The following is a 20,953-nucleotide window of genomic DNA, read 5'->3' as shown; positions in this document are numbered from 1 at the left end:
CGTGTCCGTATGGAGCTGTGACACTGTTTGGTGGAGACTGTAAATCCCCAGGGCTCTTGAATTGCATTGTTCTCTCTGTTTGTTCAACATCTAGCAGGGATGGCTGCATTCAGGAATTTAATGAAGAATTATGGCTAATGACAGTAAGGAGGAGCTTTCTGGCTAAAATGATGCTAAATACTGGAGAGGTTGTGCAGTCTGTCCGTCAGGATTTGAGGTCCAGGTGTTATTCTGACAGAGGCGGGGTGGGGGCAGACCAGATGACCTACTTCCTTTTAGCCTGGAGGTCCAGTGGAAACTGTTCCAAAGGCAACTTAATACTCTGGACTTCTTTCTCTCTTATTTTTTAAAAATTTGCACTTCTAATTTGCAGTGTCTATAATGTGCTAATGGGCTTTCCTCCCACTTAAAAACATGTGTGGATGTGAGAATGTTCTCCTGGAGAAAAGCAGGTCTCTAGGGTTTTGCTTCTGGCTCGAGGGCCTATGAGGTAGGTGTTATGAAACCTCCTCCGCAGCAGGTTGGGGTGCCAGTGAACCTCGGTGGGGGTCAGCAGCTCTCCTGCTAATTTTGGCAGGAGAGGGAGACACTCAGCTATTTTAAAAGAAAGAAAGTACAACTTTCAATATATTTGAAAATCAGGATAGAATAGGTTTTCAGACCTGGACCTGAGTTTAGAACCAATCTATTCTCTTCTACTGTTAAACCTGGAAGGAAAAATTAATCCAGGTTCATGTTTCTCAGCTAGATGATCGTTCTTTCCATCCTGGGTTGTAGAGGGGGCAGTACAGAGGGCATATCAAGAAGAAGGAGGCCCAGCCGGCATGGCTCAGTGGTAGAGCGTCGACCTGTGAACCAGGAGGTCACAGTTCGATTCCTAGTCAGGGCACATGCCCGGGTTGCAGGCTTAATCCCCAGTGTGGGGCGTGCAAGAGGCAGCCGTTCAATGATTCTCTCTCATCATTGATGTTTCTATCTCTCTCTCCCTCTCCCTTCCTCTCTGAAATCAATAAAGATCTATTAAAAAAAAAAAAAGAAAGAAGGAAGGGGAAGAGTCATATGAGGGTGGTGCTGGGGACATGGCCAATGCTTAAGGTGGCCAACAGTAGGTAGGTGTTATGATGGCCTTGGGTTAGGATTTTGGGAAGGCGTCAGAGGAGGAGGAAGAGTGGCGGAGGTACTTCGCAGTTGAAGTAGGGTTGTCCTAGGCTCCCCAGGAACAAGGAGTATGAAGGGAACAACACTCAGGTACAGCGTGCAGGATGGTTGAGGGTGAGCGATGATGCCCTTTTGGTCTTCAAAGTAAGGAGAGGATTAGCCCAGAGCTTTTCTGAGCACCTTGCATCTTCCATATTCCATGACGCTGCGACTCCCCTCTGTAGCAGGCCGGTGTGCATATAATTATCAAAGAGGAGAAAGAGCTTTTGAAAAAATATGTTTAGTGGCCTGAGAATGAAGTTACACAGCCAAAGTTCACTTATTAAAACTCATTAACTCATCAGCATGCGTACTTTCTCAAGCCACAATGACTTCATGGTCTAAGTGAAAATTTCATATTCCTTTGGAAAATTTAATTAGCATAGCCGAATCAGCAGAAAATTATCTTTGACTAGTAGATGTTATTTCTACACATTCTGCTTTGCCTAAGAAAATAATGACTCTGAGACTTAAGCGTGGCGGCTAAGAGCAAGAGCCATTGTCTACTATTTGCTTTCATGGTCCGAGGAATTGTGTTAGAGGTCTTCCATGCCCTCATTCATTTAATCCCCAGAGGAGCTCTATGAGATGAATAGGTGCTAAACCCCCACTAATGAGGAAACTGAAGATCAGAGAGATTAAATAATGTGTCAGGGCTAGGATTAGATTTTGGGTCCAGCAGCTGATTCAGAACTCTCCTGTGAGCCAGCACGCTTTTCCATCCTCCACCCACCCCAGAGGGTCGGTGCAATTGACCAGCTTGGGCTGCACTCATCATACTTGGACAGAATTAAGGACAGGACCTTGAGGAAGGAAGAGAACTAGTTGGGGTGTCAAAGCATGAACGAAGAGCCTTAGTTTCCGTTAAGTATAAAATGGGTCAGTAAGATATGTTATACCGGTAAGTTGATTAATACCACTACTAGCAATTAGAAGCTAACCAGGGTCCCTCGCTTTGTAATTCTCCATCTCTAGACAATAACGACAAAAACTAACAGTGAATACTGACTCTTTTACATCTATTGATTTGTTTAAACACAACAGCACTCCCCTAAGATAGGTATGACTATCTCCCTCATTTTCCAGATGGGGGAAACTGAGACCTGGTGTGGTGCAGAAACACAGCTAGGAAGGGTGAAGCTGGGCTCCCTACAATTACTCTGACCTGCCTCTCAGCAGTAGGCTTGGTCAAATCTCAAATATTTGCTTCTGGGACACAAACAGGACTTTATCGGCCCTTTGGGTGGGATGAAGCCAAGTAGAACTGGATGTTGAACTGTGTGTTCTGTGAATGTTTTCGTATTTGAACTGGGGGCGGGGCAGGAAACAGCCTCAAAAGCCTCACCGTGATCATCCGTCTGTGGGATTCCCGGTGCGTTCTGCTGCGTGGTATTCCAGTCCCCATGCTTTCTCCTGAAATAAGCCTCGGCTTTTCTTTGTACTTTTCGTCAGTGTTTGTGAGCTACTCAGTGCTCCAGGATTGTATTTGCTCATTTCATGTTTATTGAATGTTACAATGGGCTTAAATGTGGTATTAGAACTTACAAATGCTGCTTATAGAAGGAAATAAGGCTCCAAGGGGTTTCAGCGAATTTCCCAAGTTCACAGGAAGCTCTAAGTTTCTTGGGGGCAAGGGCTACCTTACTGGAGCCAGGCCTTTTTCCTTCCTGTCCTTGGAGCTCGGCAGGGAGTGGAGCTGGGGAGTCCGGAGATGCACTGAAACTACTCAGAACACAAATCAGAAAGAGAAACGAAGATGTCATTGCTGCTAGAACAGAGAACATCAATGGCGGCAGGCAGGAATGACACAGCCGTTCCTCTTTGCATCCTGAGCATTCTAGTAGGCATTCAATGCTATTTGAATATGAATGAATGGATCCCTACTGTTCTTTTAGTTAAGTTCCAAATTCAGAGCCTGGGGAGATCAGAGGGGCTGTAGAAGGCGGAGAACATCTCAAGGGGGAGGTGGGACTCAAGTTGGCTGGAGGCAGAGAGCCAGGTGGGGAAGGAGGGCACCTGTGCAAAGGGAACCGCGGGCAAAGGCTGGTGCACCTGGGATACGTAACCTAGTCAACAGGTACAGGTTTTCCAAATTCTGTAATATCTTGTCTGCTTTCCAAATCCCCAAACTGGGGAAAGGGCTTCCTCCCTAAGCCAGTGCCAGGAAAATCATGCCACCATTCTCCTTAGCTACGCCTCTGCCATGCTTGCAGGCCTGGAGTGTAACATGTTAATCGTTTTGACTCGCTTGTATGACTCCTCAACTTGAATCATTTGGTGTTTGGTCTCACCCAACTGGGGTTTCCTTTCCAGGTGAACATGTTTGTTGAAGGGTTCCATGATGCCATTCTGCTCTACGTCCTGGCTTTGCACGAAGTGCTCAGAGCTGGTTATAGCAAGAAGGACGGAGGGAAAATTATCCAGCAGACGTGGAACAGGACCTTTGAAGGTGAGGATTCAGTCTTTACGTCGATGGCACTTTGAAGCTCATGGAGCTGCTTCTTTGCTGGTTCTGTTTTGCTCTTACAACCGTGGGACCTTGCTTTCCTCAGCTGTGCAGTAAGGATAATAAGTCAAAATCAAGCCGGCCCACAGGCTTGCTGTGAAAGTTCAATGAGATAAAGCACGTGCAAGTGCTTTGAAAGAGTCCCACTGAAATGGGAAGTGGCTTATCTCCTTCTGATTGTTGGGCAACAACTCCATGCTTCTTAAAATTAATTCATCACAAGCCTCATTCACAACAAACCATCAATTTGTGAAGAGTTCTGTAGTCAGTTTTAAAATGAAAGATCCCAGAGAGACATTTCTCTGTTCAAACCTGAGTGGTTCGAGATGATGAGCAGGTCTAGTGAGCCCTCACTTTTATTTTATTTTTAAAATGATGAATATTAGCTGTGGCTTTCTTAACAACAACCAAAAAATGGCCCATCATCTCATCACTCAAGCAACCTCTGTTGACATTTAAAATTTGTACAAGAATGAGACTATTCTTGGCTGGAGAATTTAAACAGTCCAAGAATGCACTAAATGAAAAGTGAAAGTTTTCCTCCCCACCCTGGTCCCCTCTCTCCAATGTGATCACTATTGACAATTCCCTATGATTCGGTTTAAAAATATTTTGTCTTCTGCCAGCAGATATGCATTTGAATTATATCATATCTAAAAATTTTATACAAAAGGGTCATACCATAAATACCATTCCTTATCATAGCTTTTTTAACTAGCATGTCAAAAATGTTCCATATGAGTACTCATAGATTCAGCATATTTTTCAATGATGGTTCCATAGTTTTCTACCATACGGCTGTACAAGAACTTCTTTAACCAATCTCCTGTTGATGGACACTCCAGCTGTTTATAGTTTTTGCTATTATGCATCTTACGTGTCTTGATGAATTTCTGTGAGTATGTCCAACAGGGAATATTTCTAGTTGTGGGATATTTATATATATGAAATCCTAATATGCAAATAGACCGAACAGCAAAACAACTAAACAACTGAACAACTGGTCGCTATGATGTGCGCTCACCACCAGGGAGTGCGCACAGAACATGGTGGGCGTCGGCAGCAGGCAGCAGAGCGCGGAACATGGCGGGCATCTGCCATGATGGGATGGTGGAGCAGGTGAGCAGGGGCACCAGACCAAGGCAGGGCCCCAGTCGCTGTCATCGGGGCGAGCCTCTGGTGGTTACTGAAAATTCTTTGCTCCTCCTGCACGCCACGATCCCACAGGGTGCTCACACCTGCTGCTGGTGCCAGCCCTGCTCGCACCCACTGCTGGAGCCGGAGCCGTCGCTCACATCCACTTCCAGCGCCTGGCACTGGCCCTGATTGTCCCTCAGGGCTTCTCCACCTCCCTCTGCTCCCGAGGGGTGATCGGGGCCAGCAGCCACCGCTCAGACCCTCTGCTGGTGCCGGCCCCAATCACTCCACACCATCAGTGCGTGGGAGTGGTGGTGGCGGGAGCAGGGCTGCTGGCAGACAGGGGACCAGGGACCATGGTAGGAGGGGCCAGGCAGGGGCGCAGATGATAGGCCAGACTCGCCCCTGTGCCCACCACAGCCTCACGGCCCACAGTTCCTTTCAAGATGCACAAATTCGTGCACTGGGCCCCTAGTCATTAGATATTGGCAAATGTCTTCTGGGAAGGTCTGCTAGCCTATATTCTTGCCAACAGTGTATAGAGTGCTGGCTTCCTCTGGCCTCACCAGCACTCAAAGAAAATTAACACGAGACCCAACATGAGCCCTGCAGCTATCAACTTCATAGTCACTCACGCATTCATTCACCAAATATTCTTGAGCACCGACTATGTGCCAGGCACTGTTCAAGGTGCTGAGGGTTTAGCAATGAGCTAAAGACATTCCCTGCAATAATATGAGCTTCCATGATAGTGGGGTTAACTGGAGATAAACAGATAGATACGCCACTTCAGGGGCCATGAAATAAAGCAGGATAGAGAGCTAGAAAGTGTCGTGTGGGACTAGGCCTGTATTTATTTGCAATCTAACTAAGGACATTTTCAGTGATGGGAACAAGTACTTCCAGGTCTATATTTGAAGTACACATTTTTTTTTTTCCAATTGGGACTCATATCCACTCCACTGTCTTGTTCTGTTCTCAGTTATTCGAAGGGGTGGGGTAGTACAAAGGGGTCATGTTCCATCTAGAATTGTCTTGGCCTTAGCTATGGTGACAAGTGGTAGATTTCATTGCTCCTTGGAGGTTTTCGTGGATGCCACATCTTACTCAAAACTGGAGTGACATGTGATTAACTTTTGGCAGATTGTAGGACGTGAACAAATAGGCCTCCAGGATCGTCTTGCTCAACCTTAGACTGCTTTAGCTGGGAGCTGGAATCAAGTAGGATAATTCAGGGGGCATATTAGGACAGAGTCAAATTTTCCAGAAGTTGTGCCCAATACACTGAGAAACTGGTGTGTGTGTGTGTGTGTGGACACAGTCTTGGTAGGCCACATTCCGGTCTCAGCCATTCCTCACTATGTGGAGTGGTCGTTTGTTCTTGGTCTTCTGAGGGAGGTTGTTAAGGGAAGGGCAGGTGCCCACAATTGGCTGGAATTCAGTTTTGTTTAGAGGGCATGAACTAAATTTTCCCATAGGCTGTCTTGATCTTCCATTCTAGGGCCAGGTCTACACAGGCAATAGGAAATGAGTTCTAAAACAATCAGCTGTATAGTTCAGCTTAAATGCAGAATCTCATTTGTCCAAATGTAAAGACAATTGAAGCCAAGGTAAGTTTCCATTCTCTTTGCTAAACGGTGATCCAGCTGAGGGTAGCCCCCAAAAGACCTCTAAGAAAAACTTTAACCTTTCTAAATTTAAAATCAATTTTCATTTTAATGGTCACCGTAAGTGACCATTAAGTTCTTAAGGGAAAAATACTCTGGATGTTATTCGACAAATTTAGATTTTATTACCAAGAAACCTATGACCAGCTCTCAACCGTGGCCTGGGAAGAAGCTAAATTGCTCTCTGTGTGAGAGGTCAGAGTGACAAGGTAAATAGGACTGTGGCTCCGACCTTGAGCTCCACTACAGGCCCATAGAAACGAGGGTGGGATGTCTCAGGAATTATACAGGAAAATTCTGCTTCAGCCTGACCATCACACCTTACGTACCATACTCTCAGGTGAAGTCTCACTTGCTAATGGGCTGCCTTGAGGGTTCTCACCTCCTTTCTTGGCAGAATTGTAATAGCTTCAAGTGAAATGAGGTGCTGGGTTACCAGGGCCACCTTGTCTCATAGAACACTCTGCAAAAACTCTGACTTAGAGAACACACTATCATACACCCCTCCGAACAGAATAAAGAAAGGTTTTGGATAACCAATACATTTGGAAATGAATATATATATATATTTTAAAAATGGCGTTACTTAAAGTTGTATAGGCTGTCAAGGATAAACAAGTTCGAGGTAGGTGTACCCTTTGTAACCAGTCTATATTAAGAAGACAAAACATCCAGATGAATGGTAACTCCATTCTGTTTCTGGCAAAGTAGACCAAAGTCTGGAAAAATCGGCAGGCCTTCAAACCACAACCCAAGGACAGTAAACCCAAACACTTGTCCTCTCCAAACCACACTTGAGGATGGAACTTTCCCCTGGGATCCCTTTTCCCAGACATTCATTTCACTTCCGGAGAGAACCAGATCAATGGAAACACCAATTAGGAATTACACTGAGCTCTGCCACAGTTTGAAATAAAGGAAAATAAATAGCCTTAGTGACTTAGCATGTAGCTGATATATGCACTCTATTCTTTAGTTAAGGAAAATTACAATATAGACATTTAATATCAACCAACGAGACGTATTTGCTTTGATTGATTAGCTGCTGTAAGCCACCATTGCTAGCCAAAGCGAGTTCAGTCCTTTCCTGTGGGCTCTCGGGGCTCTCCATACTCTGGCCACTCTGTGCCAGCCTTTCTCTCTGCTCCCTTCCATGCACACGGGCCCTCTCCCAGAAACCTCATGGCCACTCTGCCTCCTTCCAGCGTCAGCGCCTTTGTAAATGCCAACAAGGCTAGCCTTTCTGCCTCAGACACTCCCACCCTCTCTGATGGCTGCTTGTCCAAATCCTGGGCTTCACCCACGTGCCTACGAAAGACTGCTTTTCCCCTGGGCCTCCACCTCCGTGTGGTGTGGGCACTGCCAGGTGTCCTCTCCCAGATTTCGGGCCCGGCAATAGTGGCGATGACAACAGAGGAAAGCAACCAACTTCTCTTCAACCTGCGTTGAAAGGGCTTTCCCTGTTTCATCTCGTCAACAGCCTCTTGGCCGGGAGGCACTATTATGGCTCTTTCAGAGTCCTGGAGACGGAGTCTCACAGGGCAAAGGCCTTGCTCAAGGTCACGGTGCTTGTAAGCATGAGAGCGGGGATCCAAATGCAGACCTCGGGGTTCCACAGGCTAAATCCCTCCCCGGGCTGCCCCTCTTGAGCGGAGAATGTGTCCCATTCACCTTTGCCTCCGTGGCAGCATTATGGCCAACGCCCAGCCATCACCTGGAAAACATTTGGGCAAACAATAAACGACGTATTGTATCTCTATGGGATAATGAATAGTAGGTGAGCTTGTGGTGATCCTTTCACAATATATGTAAGTCAAAGCTTTATGCTGGACACTTGAAACTCAAACAGTGATCAATGTCAGTTACATCTTGATAAAACTGGAAAAAACTCCCCCCAAACAGAAACAGAAGAGCGAATGAAGACAGTGGGAGAAAGACGAACTCTCCCTTCACTCTCAGCTCCCAGGGCCGGGGGCCAGGTGCGCCCCGGCCTGCACACCAGTGTGGCCCAGAGCGGAGCACGTGGGCTGAGTCCTGGGCCTGGAATAGGCTTTCTCTGATGACGCTTGTCCAGTGATAACACGAACCCGTGACAAGTCCAGGAACCGCCACACCTCCTCTTCTCCTGCCTGGCAATTCGCTTTTGTTTTAATTTAATAGAAAACTCTGGGATAAGCATGCTGCTTTCAGGATTAGCCTTACTCTTCTTTAAGAACACACACGCATATTTCTCAAAGAAGGTCATTTATTTCCTTTCCTTTTCGTTTTTAAATGGAGAAATGTGAAGAATTTAGGAATGCAGACACAGATGAAGTTACAATGTCTTTCCCAAGGCCAACACAAACGCTCTGCGTCTGATGAGGTTCCCTGTGGCCGGAGGGCGCCTGAACAACCCCTTCCGTTCGTGCCTCGCTTTCGTTGGCTCAGCGGCGCTCTAAGTAACCAACTTGGCGCTCCTTTTGTGTCACCCTCTAGGCATTGCCGGGCAGGTGTCCATAGACACGAACGGGGACCGGTATGGGGACTTCTCGGTGATCGCCATGACCGACGCAGAGGCGGGCACCCAGGAGGTAAGCGGGCGAGGCTCTGGCTCGCTCTCCTGCGGGTTAGGATCCCAAGGACTGTGTTCATCCAGGTGTCCGAATAGATGCCCCCAAGGCAGCCTCCAAATGAGAATGAGCCCCAAACCTGGAGTTTCCAAGTAGGGGGGCTCACGTCGGTTGGGGGGATCAGGGAAGACTTCCGGAAACTGTCCCCTGTTTACTCCAAGTGGGGAAATCGTTCCTTCTAAGTGGCCACCAATCACAGCTCAGTCCTATGATGCGGGAGGGATGTGGATGAGAGAGGTGAAGTGAGACAGTGTATTTCTCTCCTCCCTTACAACCTGAATTTGTTTTGGGCCCGGGGTGGGGTGGGAGGGGGCGCTTAAAAACTGGACAATCGTTAACATTTCCAAAGACAGTGGTGTTTCTGGACAGCATCTTGGAGCAAAAAGAGCGCCCTGGATGCAAAGATGAGCCTCTGACCCTCACTGGGAGGGAGCTCTCTGCCTCAGTTTCCTGGGCTGTCACAGGGAAATCAGATCTTCTTTGCTCTCTCATGATTATGAGCCCTGAATGAAATGAGACCTAGAAAAGTACGACAAAACTTTAAATGGTCTATAGTAATAAAAGTGTAATATGCAAATTGACCAAACGGCCGAACAGCAGAACAACTGTCCAGATGACCACGCTATGACACGCACTGGCGCCAGGCCAGCCAAGGCGGGTGCGATGAGATTGGTCGGGGTGCAGGGGGGGGCTGCCATTGCCCCACGATCGCCCTGCAGAGGGAGGTCCAGGCCACCGGCCAGGGGGCGATCAATGGGGGGTGGTCTCCATGGAACCGGGGAACCGGGGGTGTGTGGCGGCGGATGCGGGCAACGCCAGGCCAAGGAGGTGCGAGCAGGGGGCAGGGCCGAGGGGCCTTGAGGCAGCCAGGGCCGTGAGGCAGCCGGGGCTGCAAGGCCCACAGCAGCTGGGGCTGTGGAGGCAGCCAGGGCTGTGAGGGTCTACCCTTGCACGAATTTCATGCATCGGGCCTCTAGTAAGTGTGTAAATAAAGATTATACAACTATGCAGCGTTCCAGGTCGAATCTGCTGCTTGGACTGGTCTGGGTCTGGTGGTATTCTGGCCTCCCCTCTGCCAGGGAGGGTCATTGTGGGGATGCAGGGTGAAAGTGCGTGAGGTGCTTGTAGGGTCTCAGGACCCGCCAGTGATGGTGTCCTGGTGATTGTGGAGAATGCTTTTTGCCACGCCATGGAACAGCCTGGCGAGCCGGCTGCACCCCCTCAAAAGGGACGGGCGGAGGTGTGACAGCCACTCGGAGGAGCGGGCTGGTGACAGAAGAGACAGGTCCCGAGGACCCAGGAAGGAGGTGCCTTTCGATCAGGGCTGAGGAGCTGATGAAAGTCACTGAAATCTGAAACGGAGAGAGACCCTTGGACTGAGCAGGAAAGAACAGTGATTTTCCGGGAACCAGAGGGGTCAGTCAAAGAAGCGTTCGGCCTGGAAACGGGGTGCAAACAGGGTCGCTCCTCAGACAGGAGAATGCACTCCCCGCCTCGGGAGTGTGAGGCCAGCAGTTCCTAAGAGAGTCTTTCTCTAGGGCTTTCATTATGTGGGAGCCGAACACTTCCCGGCCTGAGCAGACCCTGCCCACAGCCCGGAGGAGCGCAGGCCTCCGGAGGGGTGGCCACGGGGGCTGCTCTGGGGGATGGGTGGACAGCAGCCTCCGGTCCGCAAGGGAAAAGCCGTGAATCCGAGATCGTTGCTCCCTGTGTAACCAGCCACCTTGCCTTGCGGAGCCACAGTCCTCCCGCAGTGACGCTCAGCTCCAGGGCGCCTGGGCAGCTGTCAATCCTGACTCACCAAGTCCGCAAACACCGCTGGGGTGGGAGCCCGCCGCGGGGAGCTGGCCCTGCGCCTCCTGGGAGACAGGTAACTTTGACCTCTCAGCTGGTACACTTGTGTTTTGGCCTTGAAACAGGTGATTGGTGATTACTTCGGAAAGGAAGGTCGCTTTGAAATGCGGCCCAACGTCAAATACCCCTGGGGGCCCCTGAAGCTGCGGCTGGAGGAGACCAGGCTGGCGGAGCACAGCGGTGGCGCTCCCTGCAAGTCCTGTAAGTTCAGGGGCGGAACGTGATGCGGGGTTAGAAGATGTGTGATGCGGAGCTCAGGTTCTGAAAGTTCAGAGTTCTCTTCTGAGGTGGTCAAACCCACAGAAACAGCTCACAAACTGGCGTCCCACCTTCACCAGCAGCTTCTAGGTCTTTCTTCTCTTCCGTCCGTTTCCAAACTGGCGAAAGCCTTCTCCCTGCTTGTCCATCTCTCACTGTAATCTTACTCTGAAAATCAGAAGGAGACTTGCTATGAGAGATGTGTAAGAAGATGACATTGAGTATTAGAGTTACCATTTTAGAGAAAATCAAAACACCAAATAATAGACGCCACCCACCTCCTCATCCCGCGTAGCAAGTCTCATTCTGATTTTCAAAGTTTGAAGTTTCCTCCGATCCCTCAGAGCCAAACAGATGATGTCCCTCACACACCCGCAGATTACAGATTGGGGACTGAGTGTTAAAGCTGTTCTTGATGAGTGGCCTGTCATAAAGACACAAGCAAGAGGACGTTCTTACAAGGAGCTTACAAATAGGAACATGGTTGGAAATCACTGCTTTAGAAGCCCCCCCCCCCCCTTTCTTTTATAAGCGAGTGAGGGAGAACTAAGTTAACAGCAGTCTTGTAGGCCACTCGGTCACTGTCTGCCAATAGAGGTATGCATATTGTGTTGGGGAACAGCCTTCAGTCTGTGGGGTGTTTATGCGGAGGCAGTGATTCCGGGAAGGAGTGAGGCAGGAGTGAGTAGGAACGGGGTCTCTGGAGTTATCGGGCCTGGATTTGAAGTCTCACCCTTGTTTCGTGGCCCCAGGGGCATTCCTGAGTTTCTTCAAGCCTCAGTTTTCCCAAATGGAAAACGAAGGGGATCTACCCAACTCTTAGGACTGAATTAAACAAGATGATGGGTTGAAGGCTGTACCCTGAACTCTTTATAGACAAGCTAGCTCTTTATCATTTTTGTATAATAACCAGGACACCTCTGAACTTGATTGTTTCTGCTGTTACTCACGTTTTCACAGAGCCAGGTAGGGCATTTCGACACGAAACTCTGGCTTTGGTGAGAGAACATCTGAAAACGGAACGTGAGCCCAATGAATTTTTCACCAAAGCTTCCAGGCTTTGGCGTGTCCCCACCCACCTGGGGAAGTAAGGCGTGTGGGTCAGTTCCATGGTCTGTAGTTGCCTCTCTGACTGTAAACTCACACAAGTGCGGCTGGATCTGAAACCTGTTCCACTTTCCTTCCAGTCCTAGTGAGCCGGCGTTCTTCCCACTGTCCTGTAACATCTAGTGTGCTCTCGAGTGCTTCTTAGGAAAAGTGCAGGATCCCCTAGGAATCTTTCTTAAAAAGAAAGGAAAATTTTCTCAAGTGGGAAATTGAGAAACACTGTCCAGAGAACAAAGCTTTTCAATGAATTCAGGGTTTGAATGACACCTATTCATGGAAATGTACTGAGATTTTCTTTATGGTCTAGTATGTGATGAATATTTGCCAATATTCTGTATGTGATGGGGAAAATAAATATATGCTCTTATCATGCAAAAAAAAAAAAAAAGAAAAAGAAAGGCTAGGATGAGACTTTTCTCACTGAACTCTGATGATCTATATTTTTTCTCAAGCAGGTGGCCTAGAAGAATCAGCGGTCACAGGAATTGTGGTGGGGGCCTTACTAGGAGCTGGTTTGCTAATGGCTTTCTACTTTTTCAGGTTAGGACCTTGCAATAGGGTTTACAAATTCACTCTATTATTGCCTTTGTCACTTGCCTTTGCATGATCTTTCTGTGACGTGCCCATATCTTGCTCTTACCCCAAAAGCATGGTGGCTGGAAGAACAAAGCCATCTCTTGGTGGGCCCCCTGGTTTGGTGATCAGTGGGCTAGCATGCTAGGGAGAGGTGTAGGGGTTCCTATTGCATTGCCCTGTGGGCCGCAGAGCTGCTGCTGTCCTTCGATGACAGATATTCTGACCCGAATCCCTACCACACTCTCAGTGTGTACGTGGCGAGGGAACCTGGACAGAGGGGAAGTAGATGGCCCCGTTCTCAGGCTTCCTCCGGGTCAGAGGGAGGTGCCTGGCTTCACCTTCTGAAGAGGAGGTGGCAGCTCCGAGCGGTCCATACTCTCAGGCTGGTCGGTGCTGAGCATTTGGAGAACCCACACACTTGGTTACCACTGTGGTTAAGCCCCAAGGCTTGTAAAATTGTAATATTTCTCTGTGTCCAAGATACCGACAGTTTCGCACCATAAGGGCGGTCCATTCCTTTGTAATCTTTGGTGGTTGAGTTTGTGGCTTAGTCTTAAGCCATTAGACCACAATTTCTTCATTTCTGCTTGGAAATGTAGTTCTGGGTGTATGTGGCTCTTTGTGGGAACAATTGTATTCCTGTTCCTTTGGCTCAGTGCATGTAATCTGATCTTTATCTGGGGCCTGTCCTGGGAGCTGGGGAGCGCTTCTGTGGCCCAGTAGACAAGACTGAGCCCACCAGGCGCCCAGGGAAGAAGGGGAAGGCTTGTTCTATGGCATTTCGGAAAGCGGGCCAATTTTCCTCCTTGAATAAGGGCAGGGCGCCTTGGGGCACTCTACTTTAATCTCTGACCAGGGTTTCATATTTTGTCACTTCTCATTTATCAACCCCAACCCAGATGTCCCCTGAGGGCATTCTTTGTAAGAGAAACCATAGTATTTCGTAGCCAACTGAGGTTTTATTACTACATTCACTTTCCCTTTACCCAGGAAGAAATACAGAATAACCATTGAGAGACGAAACCAGCAAGAAGAAAGTAACGTCGGAAAACATCGGGAGCTACGGGAAGATTCCATCAGATCCCATTTTTCGGTGGCTTAAAAGGAAGCCTTTTCTTTCGGCCCGAGATTCTTTGGGGAGATTGATGGGATGAAAGACATGAATGGAACAGAGGAGTGCTCTTGAAGAACTCATTCTTTTCAGCATTTAGTCATTTCGTTGTAAGATTTCTTTAGAAGCTCAGGAACTATTATTAGTCATCAGATGCCTCCCGGCCTTTCATCTAATGACAAGAAAATAGCAGAATATAGTGTCACTCTGTTAACCGTGCACACTGTTTGGAGGGCCTGTGATTGGATTTATGGTTTGAGAATCTGATGTCTCCCTATCTTGATGGCTTTTGGGGGCATTTCACACAAGGCTATAAAAATGGGGTTTTCTCAAGTGAAATGTTTTATAGCTAGAATAAAATCATTTTTACAAGTAGAATATTCCTAGAAAGAATTTAACACCCAAGAAGAGGAAAATGTAACGAAAAATCTCAAGGTGGGAAATACGCTCGCGCCTTTCTCTAGCGCTGGCCGGCCGGGTTGAGTTGAGGACGGCTCTGTCCAATGTATACATTCAGGTCCTGACTTCCTCTCTTGAAAAAGGATTTCCTCCTGTCTCCTTCAGTGTCTCATAAAAGCTGCTCTGGACAGTTGTAACTATCACCGAGATAAGAGGATTTACACAAGAAAAGCAAGTCTAAAATGTTTCATTTTTTTAAAATGTAAAAGAAACAAAACCCTATTTCGCACTAACATTTTATTTTTAAGTATTTTGATCTTATATTTTGCTATTAGATAATGTGTCTATTTTTTCATTTTGAAGATTAAATTTCACTTATATTTGAAAAGCATGGGTACAACAGTGATGGAAGATGCTTCTCTCCCCCCAACCTCCCTGCCCCCCCCCCCCCCCCCCCGTGTCCTCTTCCCCCTGGCCAGACCCAAATGCAAACTGCTGCTTTAATTACAGAGACCTAGAAATGTCTTCTGATTGCAGACCCTGCAGGGGCACATTCATTTACTTGTTTTAAATGCAAGTTATTTTAGGGATAGATCCCTTCCAATGCTGGCCAGATGATGAGTTTCAGGATCAAGGGGGAAATGTACTAGAATTAAGTAGGATTTTATAAGGGGAGCAGCCCTTTTTCCTCAAGAAGAACTTTATAAGAGAGTTAGAATTTGACAGTAAACACAGAAATGATAAATACATGGCATTTTACCAAAATTTACAGTGATGATTTGGGTTAAAAAAGGGAATCTAAATAGTGACTCTATTCCCTTTCAGTTAATTCCGCAGAGTGGATTTAATTCAGTTAAATCCACTAGTGCCTGGTAACAGTGGTTGTGGGTGTGGATATAAGGAATTTGGACAAAGTTGAATAAGTATTTACTGAATCGCTGCGTTGCACCCAGTACTCTGCACCCAGGTTTAAATTCAGGCCGTCACTTTATGATTTGTGGAGAAAATGGACGATGAGGGCAGAATGGGACGTTGCTGGGTTAGCTAGCATACCACCTTGTAATTAGGTCACTTGGTCCTTGACAACATTTGGAGCATCTGGAAAATAGTTTTAAACATCATCTTAATGTCTGTAAAAGATCATGTGTAGGGAGGTCAATAGTGGAGTCTGAGCAATTCCTGGGAAGTGGTGGAGGTCATAGCTCGTACAGGTGCGGGCGGAGGCAGATGAGTGGAAGCGTGTGCCATGGAAGTTGGTCCCACCTTGCTTCCTGGAGGAGCTGGCCCCTGTCACTCCTACTCCCACCAGTCAGAGGGAATGGATTATTCCTGGGGGAGGCACATGTCCCCTTTCTGGCTTAAAAATGTTACGCAGGCAGCTGGAGAACATGATCAAAGAATTAAGGATGATCAACTGGAACAACGGCGTTGTAGTTCTCCATGTTGGATGCAAAGGAAAAAGTACTAAGTTAAAAAAAGGATGGAAAAAGAAAGCAAGAAAGGCAAGCTCCAGAAATCCTAACATAGGAAGAGAGCCTGGGAAGTAAAAACCAGAGAAGCAAAACGATGAACAGCTCAGGACTCCTCACAGCAAAGGCTTGATTCCATTTTGTTTTTATGAATTGAGAACTTATTTCTCTCTAGTTTTTATTTTTCAGTGATGTTCGTCATGTCTTTTGGAGATACTAATTTTCTTTTATCATGTGTTTGTAAAGAGACATTTAAATTTTGAGCCTATGTGCTTATTTCAGGGGGGAAAACACTCTACCTGGTTGCAGTCTTTGGGTATAAACATTTCTAACCTTTCCATAATCGACACAGGGTTCCATTAACTCACATTTTTAAAGCAAATGTCTTTTATTTCTACTTTAGGTATAGGAATAGTTCTGAAGTTAATATTATTATGTCCCCAGATAAAATTGTAAAAATAAGTGAGAATTTTAGTCTTTTAAAAATGGCAGAAAAAATCATGAGGTTTCTCATATGTGGATGCCATTCTCTTCATATCTTAAAGCAATCCTAGGGCTCTTAAGATTGACTACTTATGTCTGCTGTCTATACATTCTGCTTTGAACTCATCATATGAGTTCCCAAAACTCTCTTAGGTTTTGGAAAACTCCATTCAGTTGGAAACCTTTGCAAAAAGTGTAGGTGTTTGGCCCAAGGTTACCCTGGGTTCAGACCTGTGGAGATTATAGTTTGGGAGTTAAGTTCCTAACTGCTAAGCAACATCTTTGACAACTAGTCATTTATACTCCGCCAGGAGCCACATATCACACAGTCAAATAAATAGGGCTTTAGTTCTTAAACCATTCTATACTAGTACAGTTTTCCCCTGAAGTCCAGGGAGTTCAGGTTTAAAAAGAGGTCCATGTCAGCTGGCTAAGAAGCGGCTGACATGGATGCCGGTCAAGGTATATACTTTCCGTATAGACTCATGGTGTTGGAAGTCAGTGTAGCTTTTATGCGCATCATTGTCACCTTCTCAGATTGTTTTCCTGGACTCAGAGGACCACTTCCATCCAGAAAACACTCTCTGTATGGAGGGCGCGTCCTCCCCGACCCTGACCGCAGGTTCCGCGAGGAATCCCCTGTAAACATCGTATTTCTTGGAAGCTCCATTAGCGTGTCCTTTCCTGAACCACAGACACAGCTCCGCTGGCTTTGAAAACAGCTCTCTGCGTCTCAGAAGCAGCATTTCACGGAGGGAGGGGAGAAGTGTATGGAAATAAATTCCTGGAATTCTAAGACTTGATGTCCAGACACTGCTCCCTTATTCCCAGGATGCTAGGGTCATGCACTTCTTCAAGGCCCCTGTGCCCTCTTTGCCCCCAATTTCCCACTTTCCTTCTGTCTGGCGCTGGGCTCCGGAGGGTAAGACAGGCTGTGGGCAGTGAGATGAAGGCCGTTGTGTAGGTCTCACACAGTGACAGGAATTCAGAAGAGAGGTCCCCGTGGCACCCCCTTCTTGGGAGGACACAGTGGCTATTGGTGGAAGTCTCCGAAGGAAACCACATAGGATACTAGGCCGTGTATTAAGGGAGTGTTCCTAAAAGGAAAGGCACGCATATCTATGTTTCTTGGGACACAAAGGACTTAGATGCTGCCTTGATGCAGGCAGGAAGCCAAGTGCCAACCGAAAGCAGGCCTTGACCTGCGGGGGCTGGTTGGGTTATGCGCTGTGGCCCAGTGCTGACTGAGGAAGCTGATCGTGGACCGACCTTCTTCAGCGGGAAAGCGAAGTTCTCTAAGACCAGGGCGTGTGTCTGAGGGGCAGGGTGGCAGCAGAGAGAAGGAGGCGGGGTGTGTCTTTTTGGGGTGTCTTTGGAAGTGCGGAATAGCCCATAATTCAGTCCTCTTCAATGGCCAGGCTCAGCCAGAAGCGCAGGCCACACCCAGAAAGAAGACTCAGGAGCTCGATTCTCTGAAAGGAGCAGAAGGTACAATCGCAAACTGCCTCGTCTTCCCGCTCCTTCCTCCCGCACCCCCCTCACCCTCTGTCCTGGCTGCGGAGGGGCGTCAGCTCTTGCCCGTGCAGGCAGAAGCTTGCAGAGGGACCCCCACACTTCCTCAGGGGGTGACGGCCGCCCGGTGCTGGCTGTGAGCGTGCAGAGCGAGTCCCATCGCTGGCTCGCAGCCAGACCCTAATGTTAACTTGACCACACACGCCCTGGGGGCCCTTCAAGCCTGGGACGTGCGTCGACGCCAACAAGCCCGGCTTGGTTTCCAGCGCGCCTGTCTCCCAACCATCTCCCGCAGGCGCACCCCACAGCGAGACTCTAGGATTAAAACAACTTTCAAAGGTGCTGGGCTGGAGTCGGCTCAGATTTCTCATTAACCACTAACGTTAATTCCTACCAAAGGCAGAGCAATGCTACACCAGCTGATGCTGTTCATGTGCGTGTCTTACGCTGCTTCAAACACAGGGGCGGGGTTGCATGGGAGCGAGCCTCCGAAGTAAAAATCCACATGCTGTCCTCGCTCTCCGATGGGCCGGGGGTGGGGTGACTCCGGGGGGGAGAGATTTGAACACGCAGAATTAAGGTTTAGCAAAAAATGCCGCATCGCTCTGACTCAGGAGTTAAAGACCCACATTTCTACGCAGCAAGGAACACAGGGCCCACTCACCCAGGGTAGGCCGCAGCAGAGCCCACCAGCTTGTTCCTCATCTGGGAAGAGGAGACGCTGTCCCAGCACGTGGTGACTGGGCAGAGACAGGGAAGGTTGGGTTTTGAAGCAGGGTGTCCTCTGCGTTACTCAGTACCAAAGCTGAGCGTGTTCAAGGGGGCGGGTCTTACTGGCAAGGTAGCCACGAGGTGCCGAGGCGGCCGGGAGAGGCGGCGAGTTTGCAGACCGTTGTGCTGGGGCCTGGGAATCGGAGCTCGGTCCCCGGTGCCTGGTGGGTAGTGACACCAAGAGGGCACGGTCCAGACACGGGGGAGGGCCCCTTGTCTTCCGGGCCGGGTTGTTCATTGTCAGTGTAAACACAGGACCACCCAACAATACGGCCCTACCGCGAGTCCGGTAGCAAAGTCCGAGTGACAGCGGCACAAGCTACATACGGTTTCTGATTCTAATGTAAGTAGAACTATCTGCATATAATGTGACTTAATTTATTGTTGTGTTGTGTAGAAAATGAGAATTCATGACTGTGGATATAACCCCTGTTTTGTATAATGTATTTTATTTCTGGTGCCAACTGGCCCTTTAAAGTACCTACTTCATTTGGTGTTTGGATATAAATGTGTATGTGTTCTTGTAAATGTTTTTATTCAGCAGGAATGCCACATGCTCACAGTATAACAATGTGTTCTCATTAAAAATACATCCCGCAGCAAGCCTTTCCTGTTTGTAATTCAACCACCCACACTGCCAGGTCCCCCTCTCCAGGGACCGTCTGTGCTCCCAGGAGGAGGTTACGTAGAAGATCAATCCGTGGATGGGATGGGTGTTATTGTTTGCCTGGTGCCTATGAACTAACTCAAGAATTTTCTGCCCAGCAAAGGGAAATTTGCAGAAATAAGAAAATAATATTATGCAAATGAGGGGTCTACCTTGAATTGGCAGGTGAGGGAAGAAAGCTGAGTAATATGATCTTGAGTGTCTACAGCAAGCATGTCAAACTCAAAGGCTAACACGGGACAAATAAACAAGGTTTAAGTTTATGTGGGCCGCAAAAAAGCAAAAGCTTCAATTTTCATGGAAACGTAGGTTTATTCGAAAAGTATAGTATGAAAAACACCCAAGAGCAACGATAAAATCAATGTTTTCTTCCTTCTCTTCTTGCGACTCTCTTTCCTACTTGGGGGGAAATCTTGTTCGCAGTGCTTACTTTCAAAACTGACCCAAGGTGAATGTCAGTAATTCTGGATCTGACAGGAGACTTATTTCCTTTCATAATTGTAAATAACTGCTCACGCCGTTATATTGGCTGGGCCGCAGGAATATTCGTCGTGGGTCGCATGCGGCCCTCGGGCCGCGACTTTGACATGCTTGGTCTACAGCCTGAGAACACCACACTGTTACACTATGGGCCTCATGGACCTAGGATGGCCCTGACCCCTTTGACGAGGCCCTAAGTTCGTTTGGTCACTCTCAGGAGCACCCCACGAAGCAGACTAGCCAGCTCAGGCATCCCCAGTGGCCTCCGAGTTGTAACACGTTGCTTCACTATCTGGGAAGTTACTGGTGGTTTATTTTAAGCCCCAGAGACACGTGGCGATTCTCACGGCTGGAGCAATGTTCCCTCGGTCCTGCCGCCGCCACCGCCACCACCACGGGGCCTCCTGAGACCACAGCAGCCCCCCACCCCGGGTGCAGGGCTTGAGGCGATCCTGCAGCAGGAGGCTGACTCACGGTGGGAGTGGCAGTGGGGGGCAGGGCGAGGGGCCCTGGAGGAATGAAGGGGGGCCGGGAAGCGTCCAGGAAACACAGGACGTCTCATCCGCTTGTGTTGTTACAACAAAATGCCACCGACGACCAGGCGCTGAACCAGCAGATATTCACTTCTCAGGCCTCTGGAGGCTCTGGTCCTGGTGAGGGCGGCTTCCTTCTCGCTGTGTCCTCACATGGCCCGTGTGTGCGTGTGTGTGTGTGTGTGTGTGTGTGTGTGTGTGTGTGTGTAGGGTCAGGGGAGAAGGAGAGGAGATCTCTTGAGTCTCTTCTTTTTGTTGCTAATCCTCACCCAAGGATACTTTTCCATTGATTTTTAGAGAGAGTGGAAGGGAGGGGGAGAGACAGAGAGAGAGAAACATCGATGTGAGAGAGGCACATCTATTGGTTGCCTCCTGCATGGGCCCTGACCAGGGCCGGGATGGAGCCTGCAACCGAGGTGCATGCCCTTGACCAGAATCCAACATGGGACCCTTCAGTCCGGGGCTGATGCTCTATCCACTGAGCCAACCGACTGGGGCTTGAGTCTCTTCTTTTAAGAACACTAATCCGATCAGATTAGGGCCCGACTTACGTGTCCTCATTTAACCTGAATTGCTTCCTTAGAAGTCCCATCTCCAAATGCAGACGCCCTGGGAGT

At 48.2% G+C, this 20,953-nt stretch overlaps 1 protein-coding gene across 3 annotated transcripts in view; it reads left to right on the top strand.

Moving 5' to 3' along the window:
* Positions 1–18,398, top strand: part of NPR3 (natriuretic peptide receptor 3) — a 60,848-nt gene extending 42,450 nt beyond the window's left edge. For 2 of the 3 annotated variants that reach the window (XM_079782239.1, XM_079782241.1), the window contains exons 4-8: positions 3,511–3,646; positions 8,983–9,077; positions 11,036–11,171; positions 12,788–12,875; positions 13,902–18,398. In XM_079782239.1, the coding sequence (XP_079638365.1) occupies positions 3,511–3,646; positions 8,983–9,077; positions 11,036–11,171; positions 12,788–12,875; positions 13,902–14,013 (567 nt within the window). In that variant the 3' untranslated portion in view covers positions 14,014–18,398. The remainder of the gene's footprint in view (positions 1–3,510; positions 3,647–8,982; positions 9,078–11,035; positions 11,172–12,787; positions 12,876–13,901) is intronic. The other variant, XM_079782240.1, reaches the window with a different exon arrangement.
* Positions 18,399–20,953: the final 2,555 nt, after the last annotated feature.

The sequence above is a fragment of the Cnephaeus nilssonii genome (assembly GCF_951640355.1).
Source record: "Cnephaeus nilssonii genome assembly, chromosome: 2".
NCBI lineage: Eukaryota > Metazoa > Chordata > Mammalia > Chiroptera > Vespertilionidae > Cnephaeus > Cnephaeus nilssonii.
The sequence above is the reverse complement of the archived record's forward strand: the minus strand, read 5'-3'. Positions and strand labels throughout refer to the sequence as shown.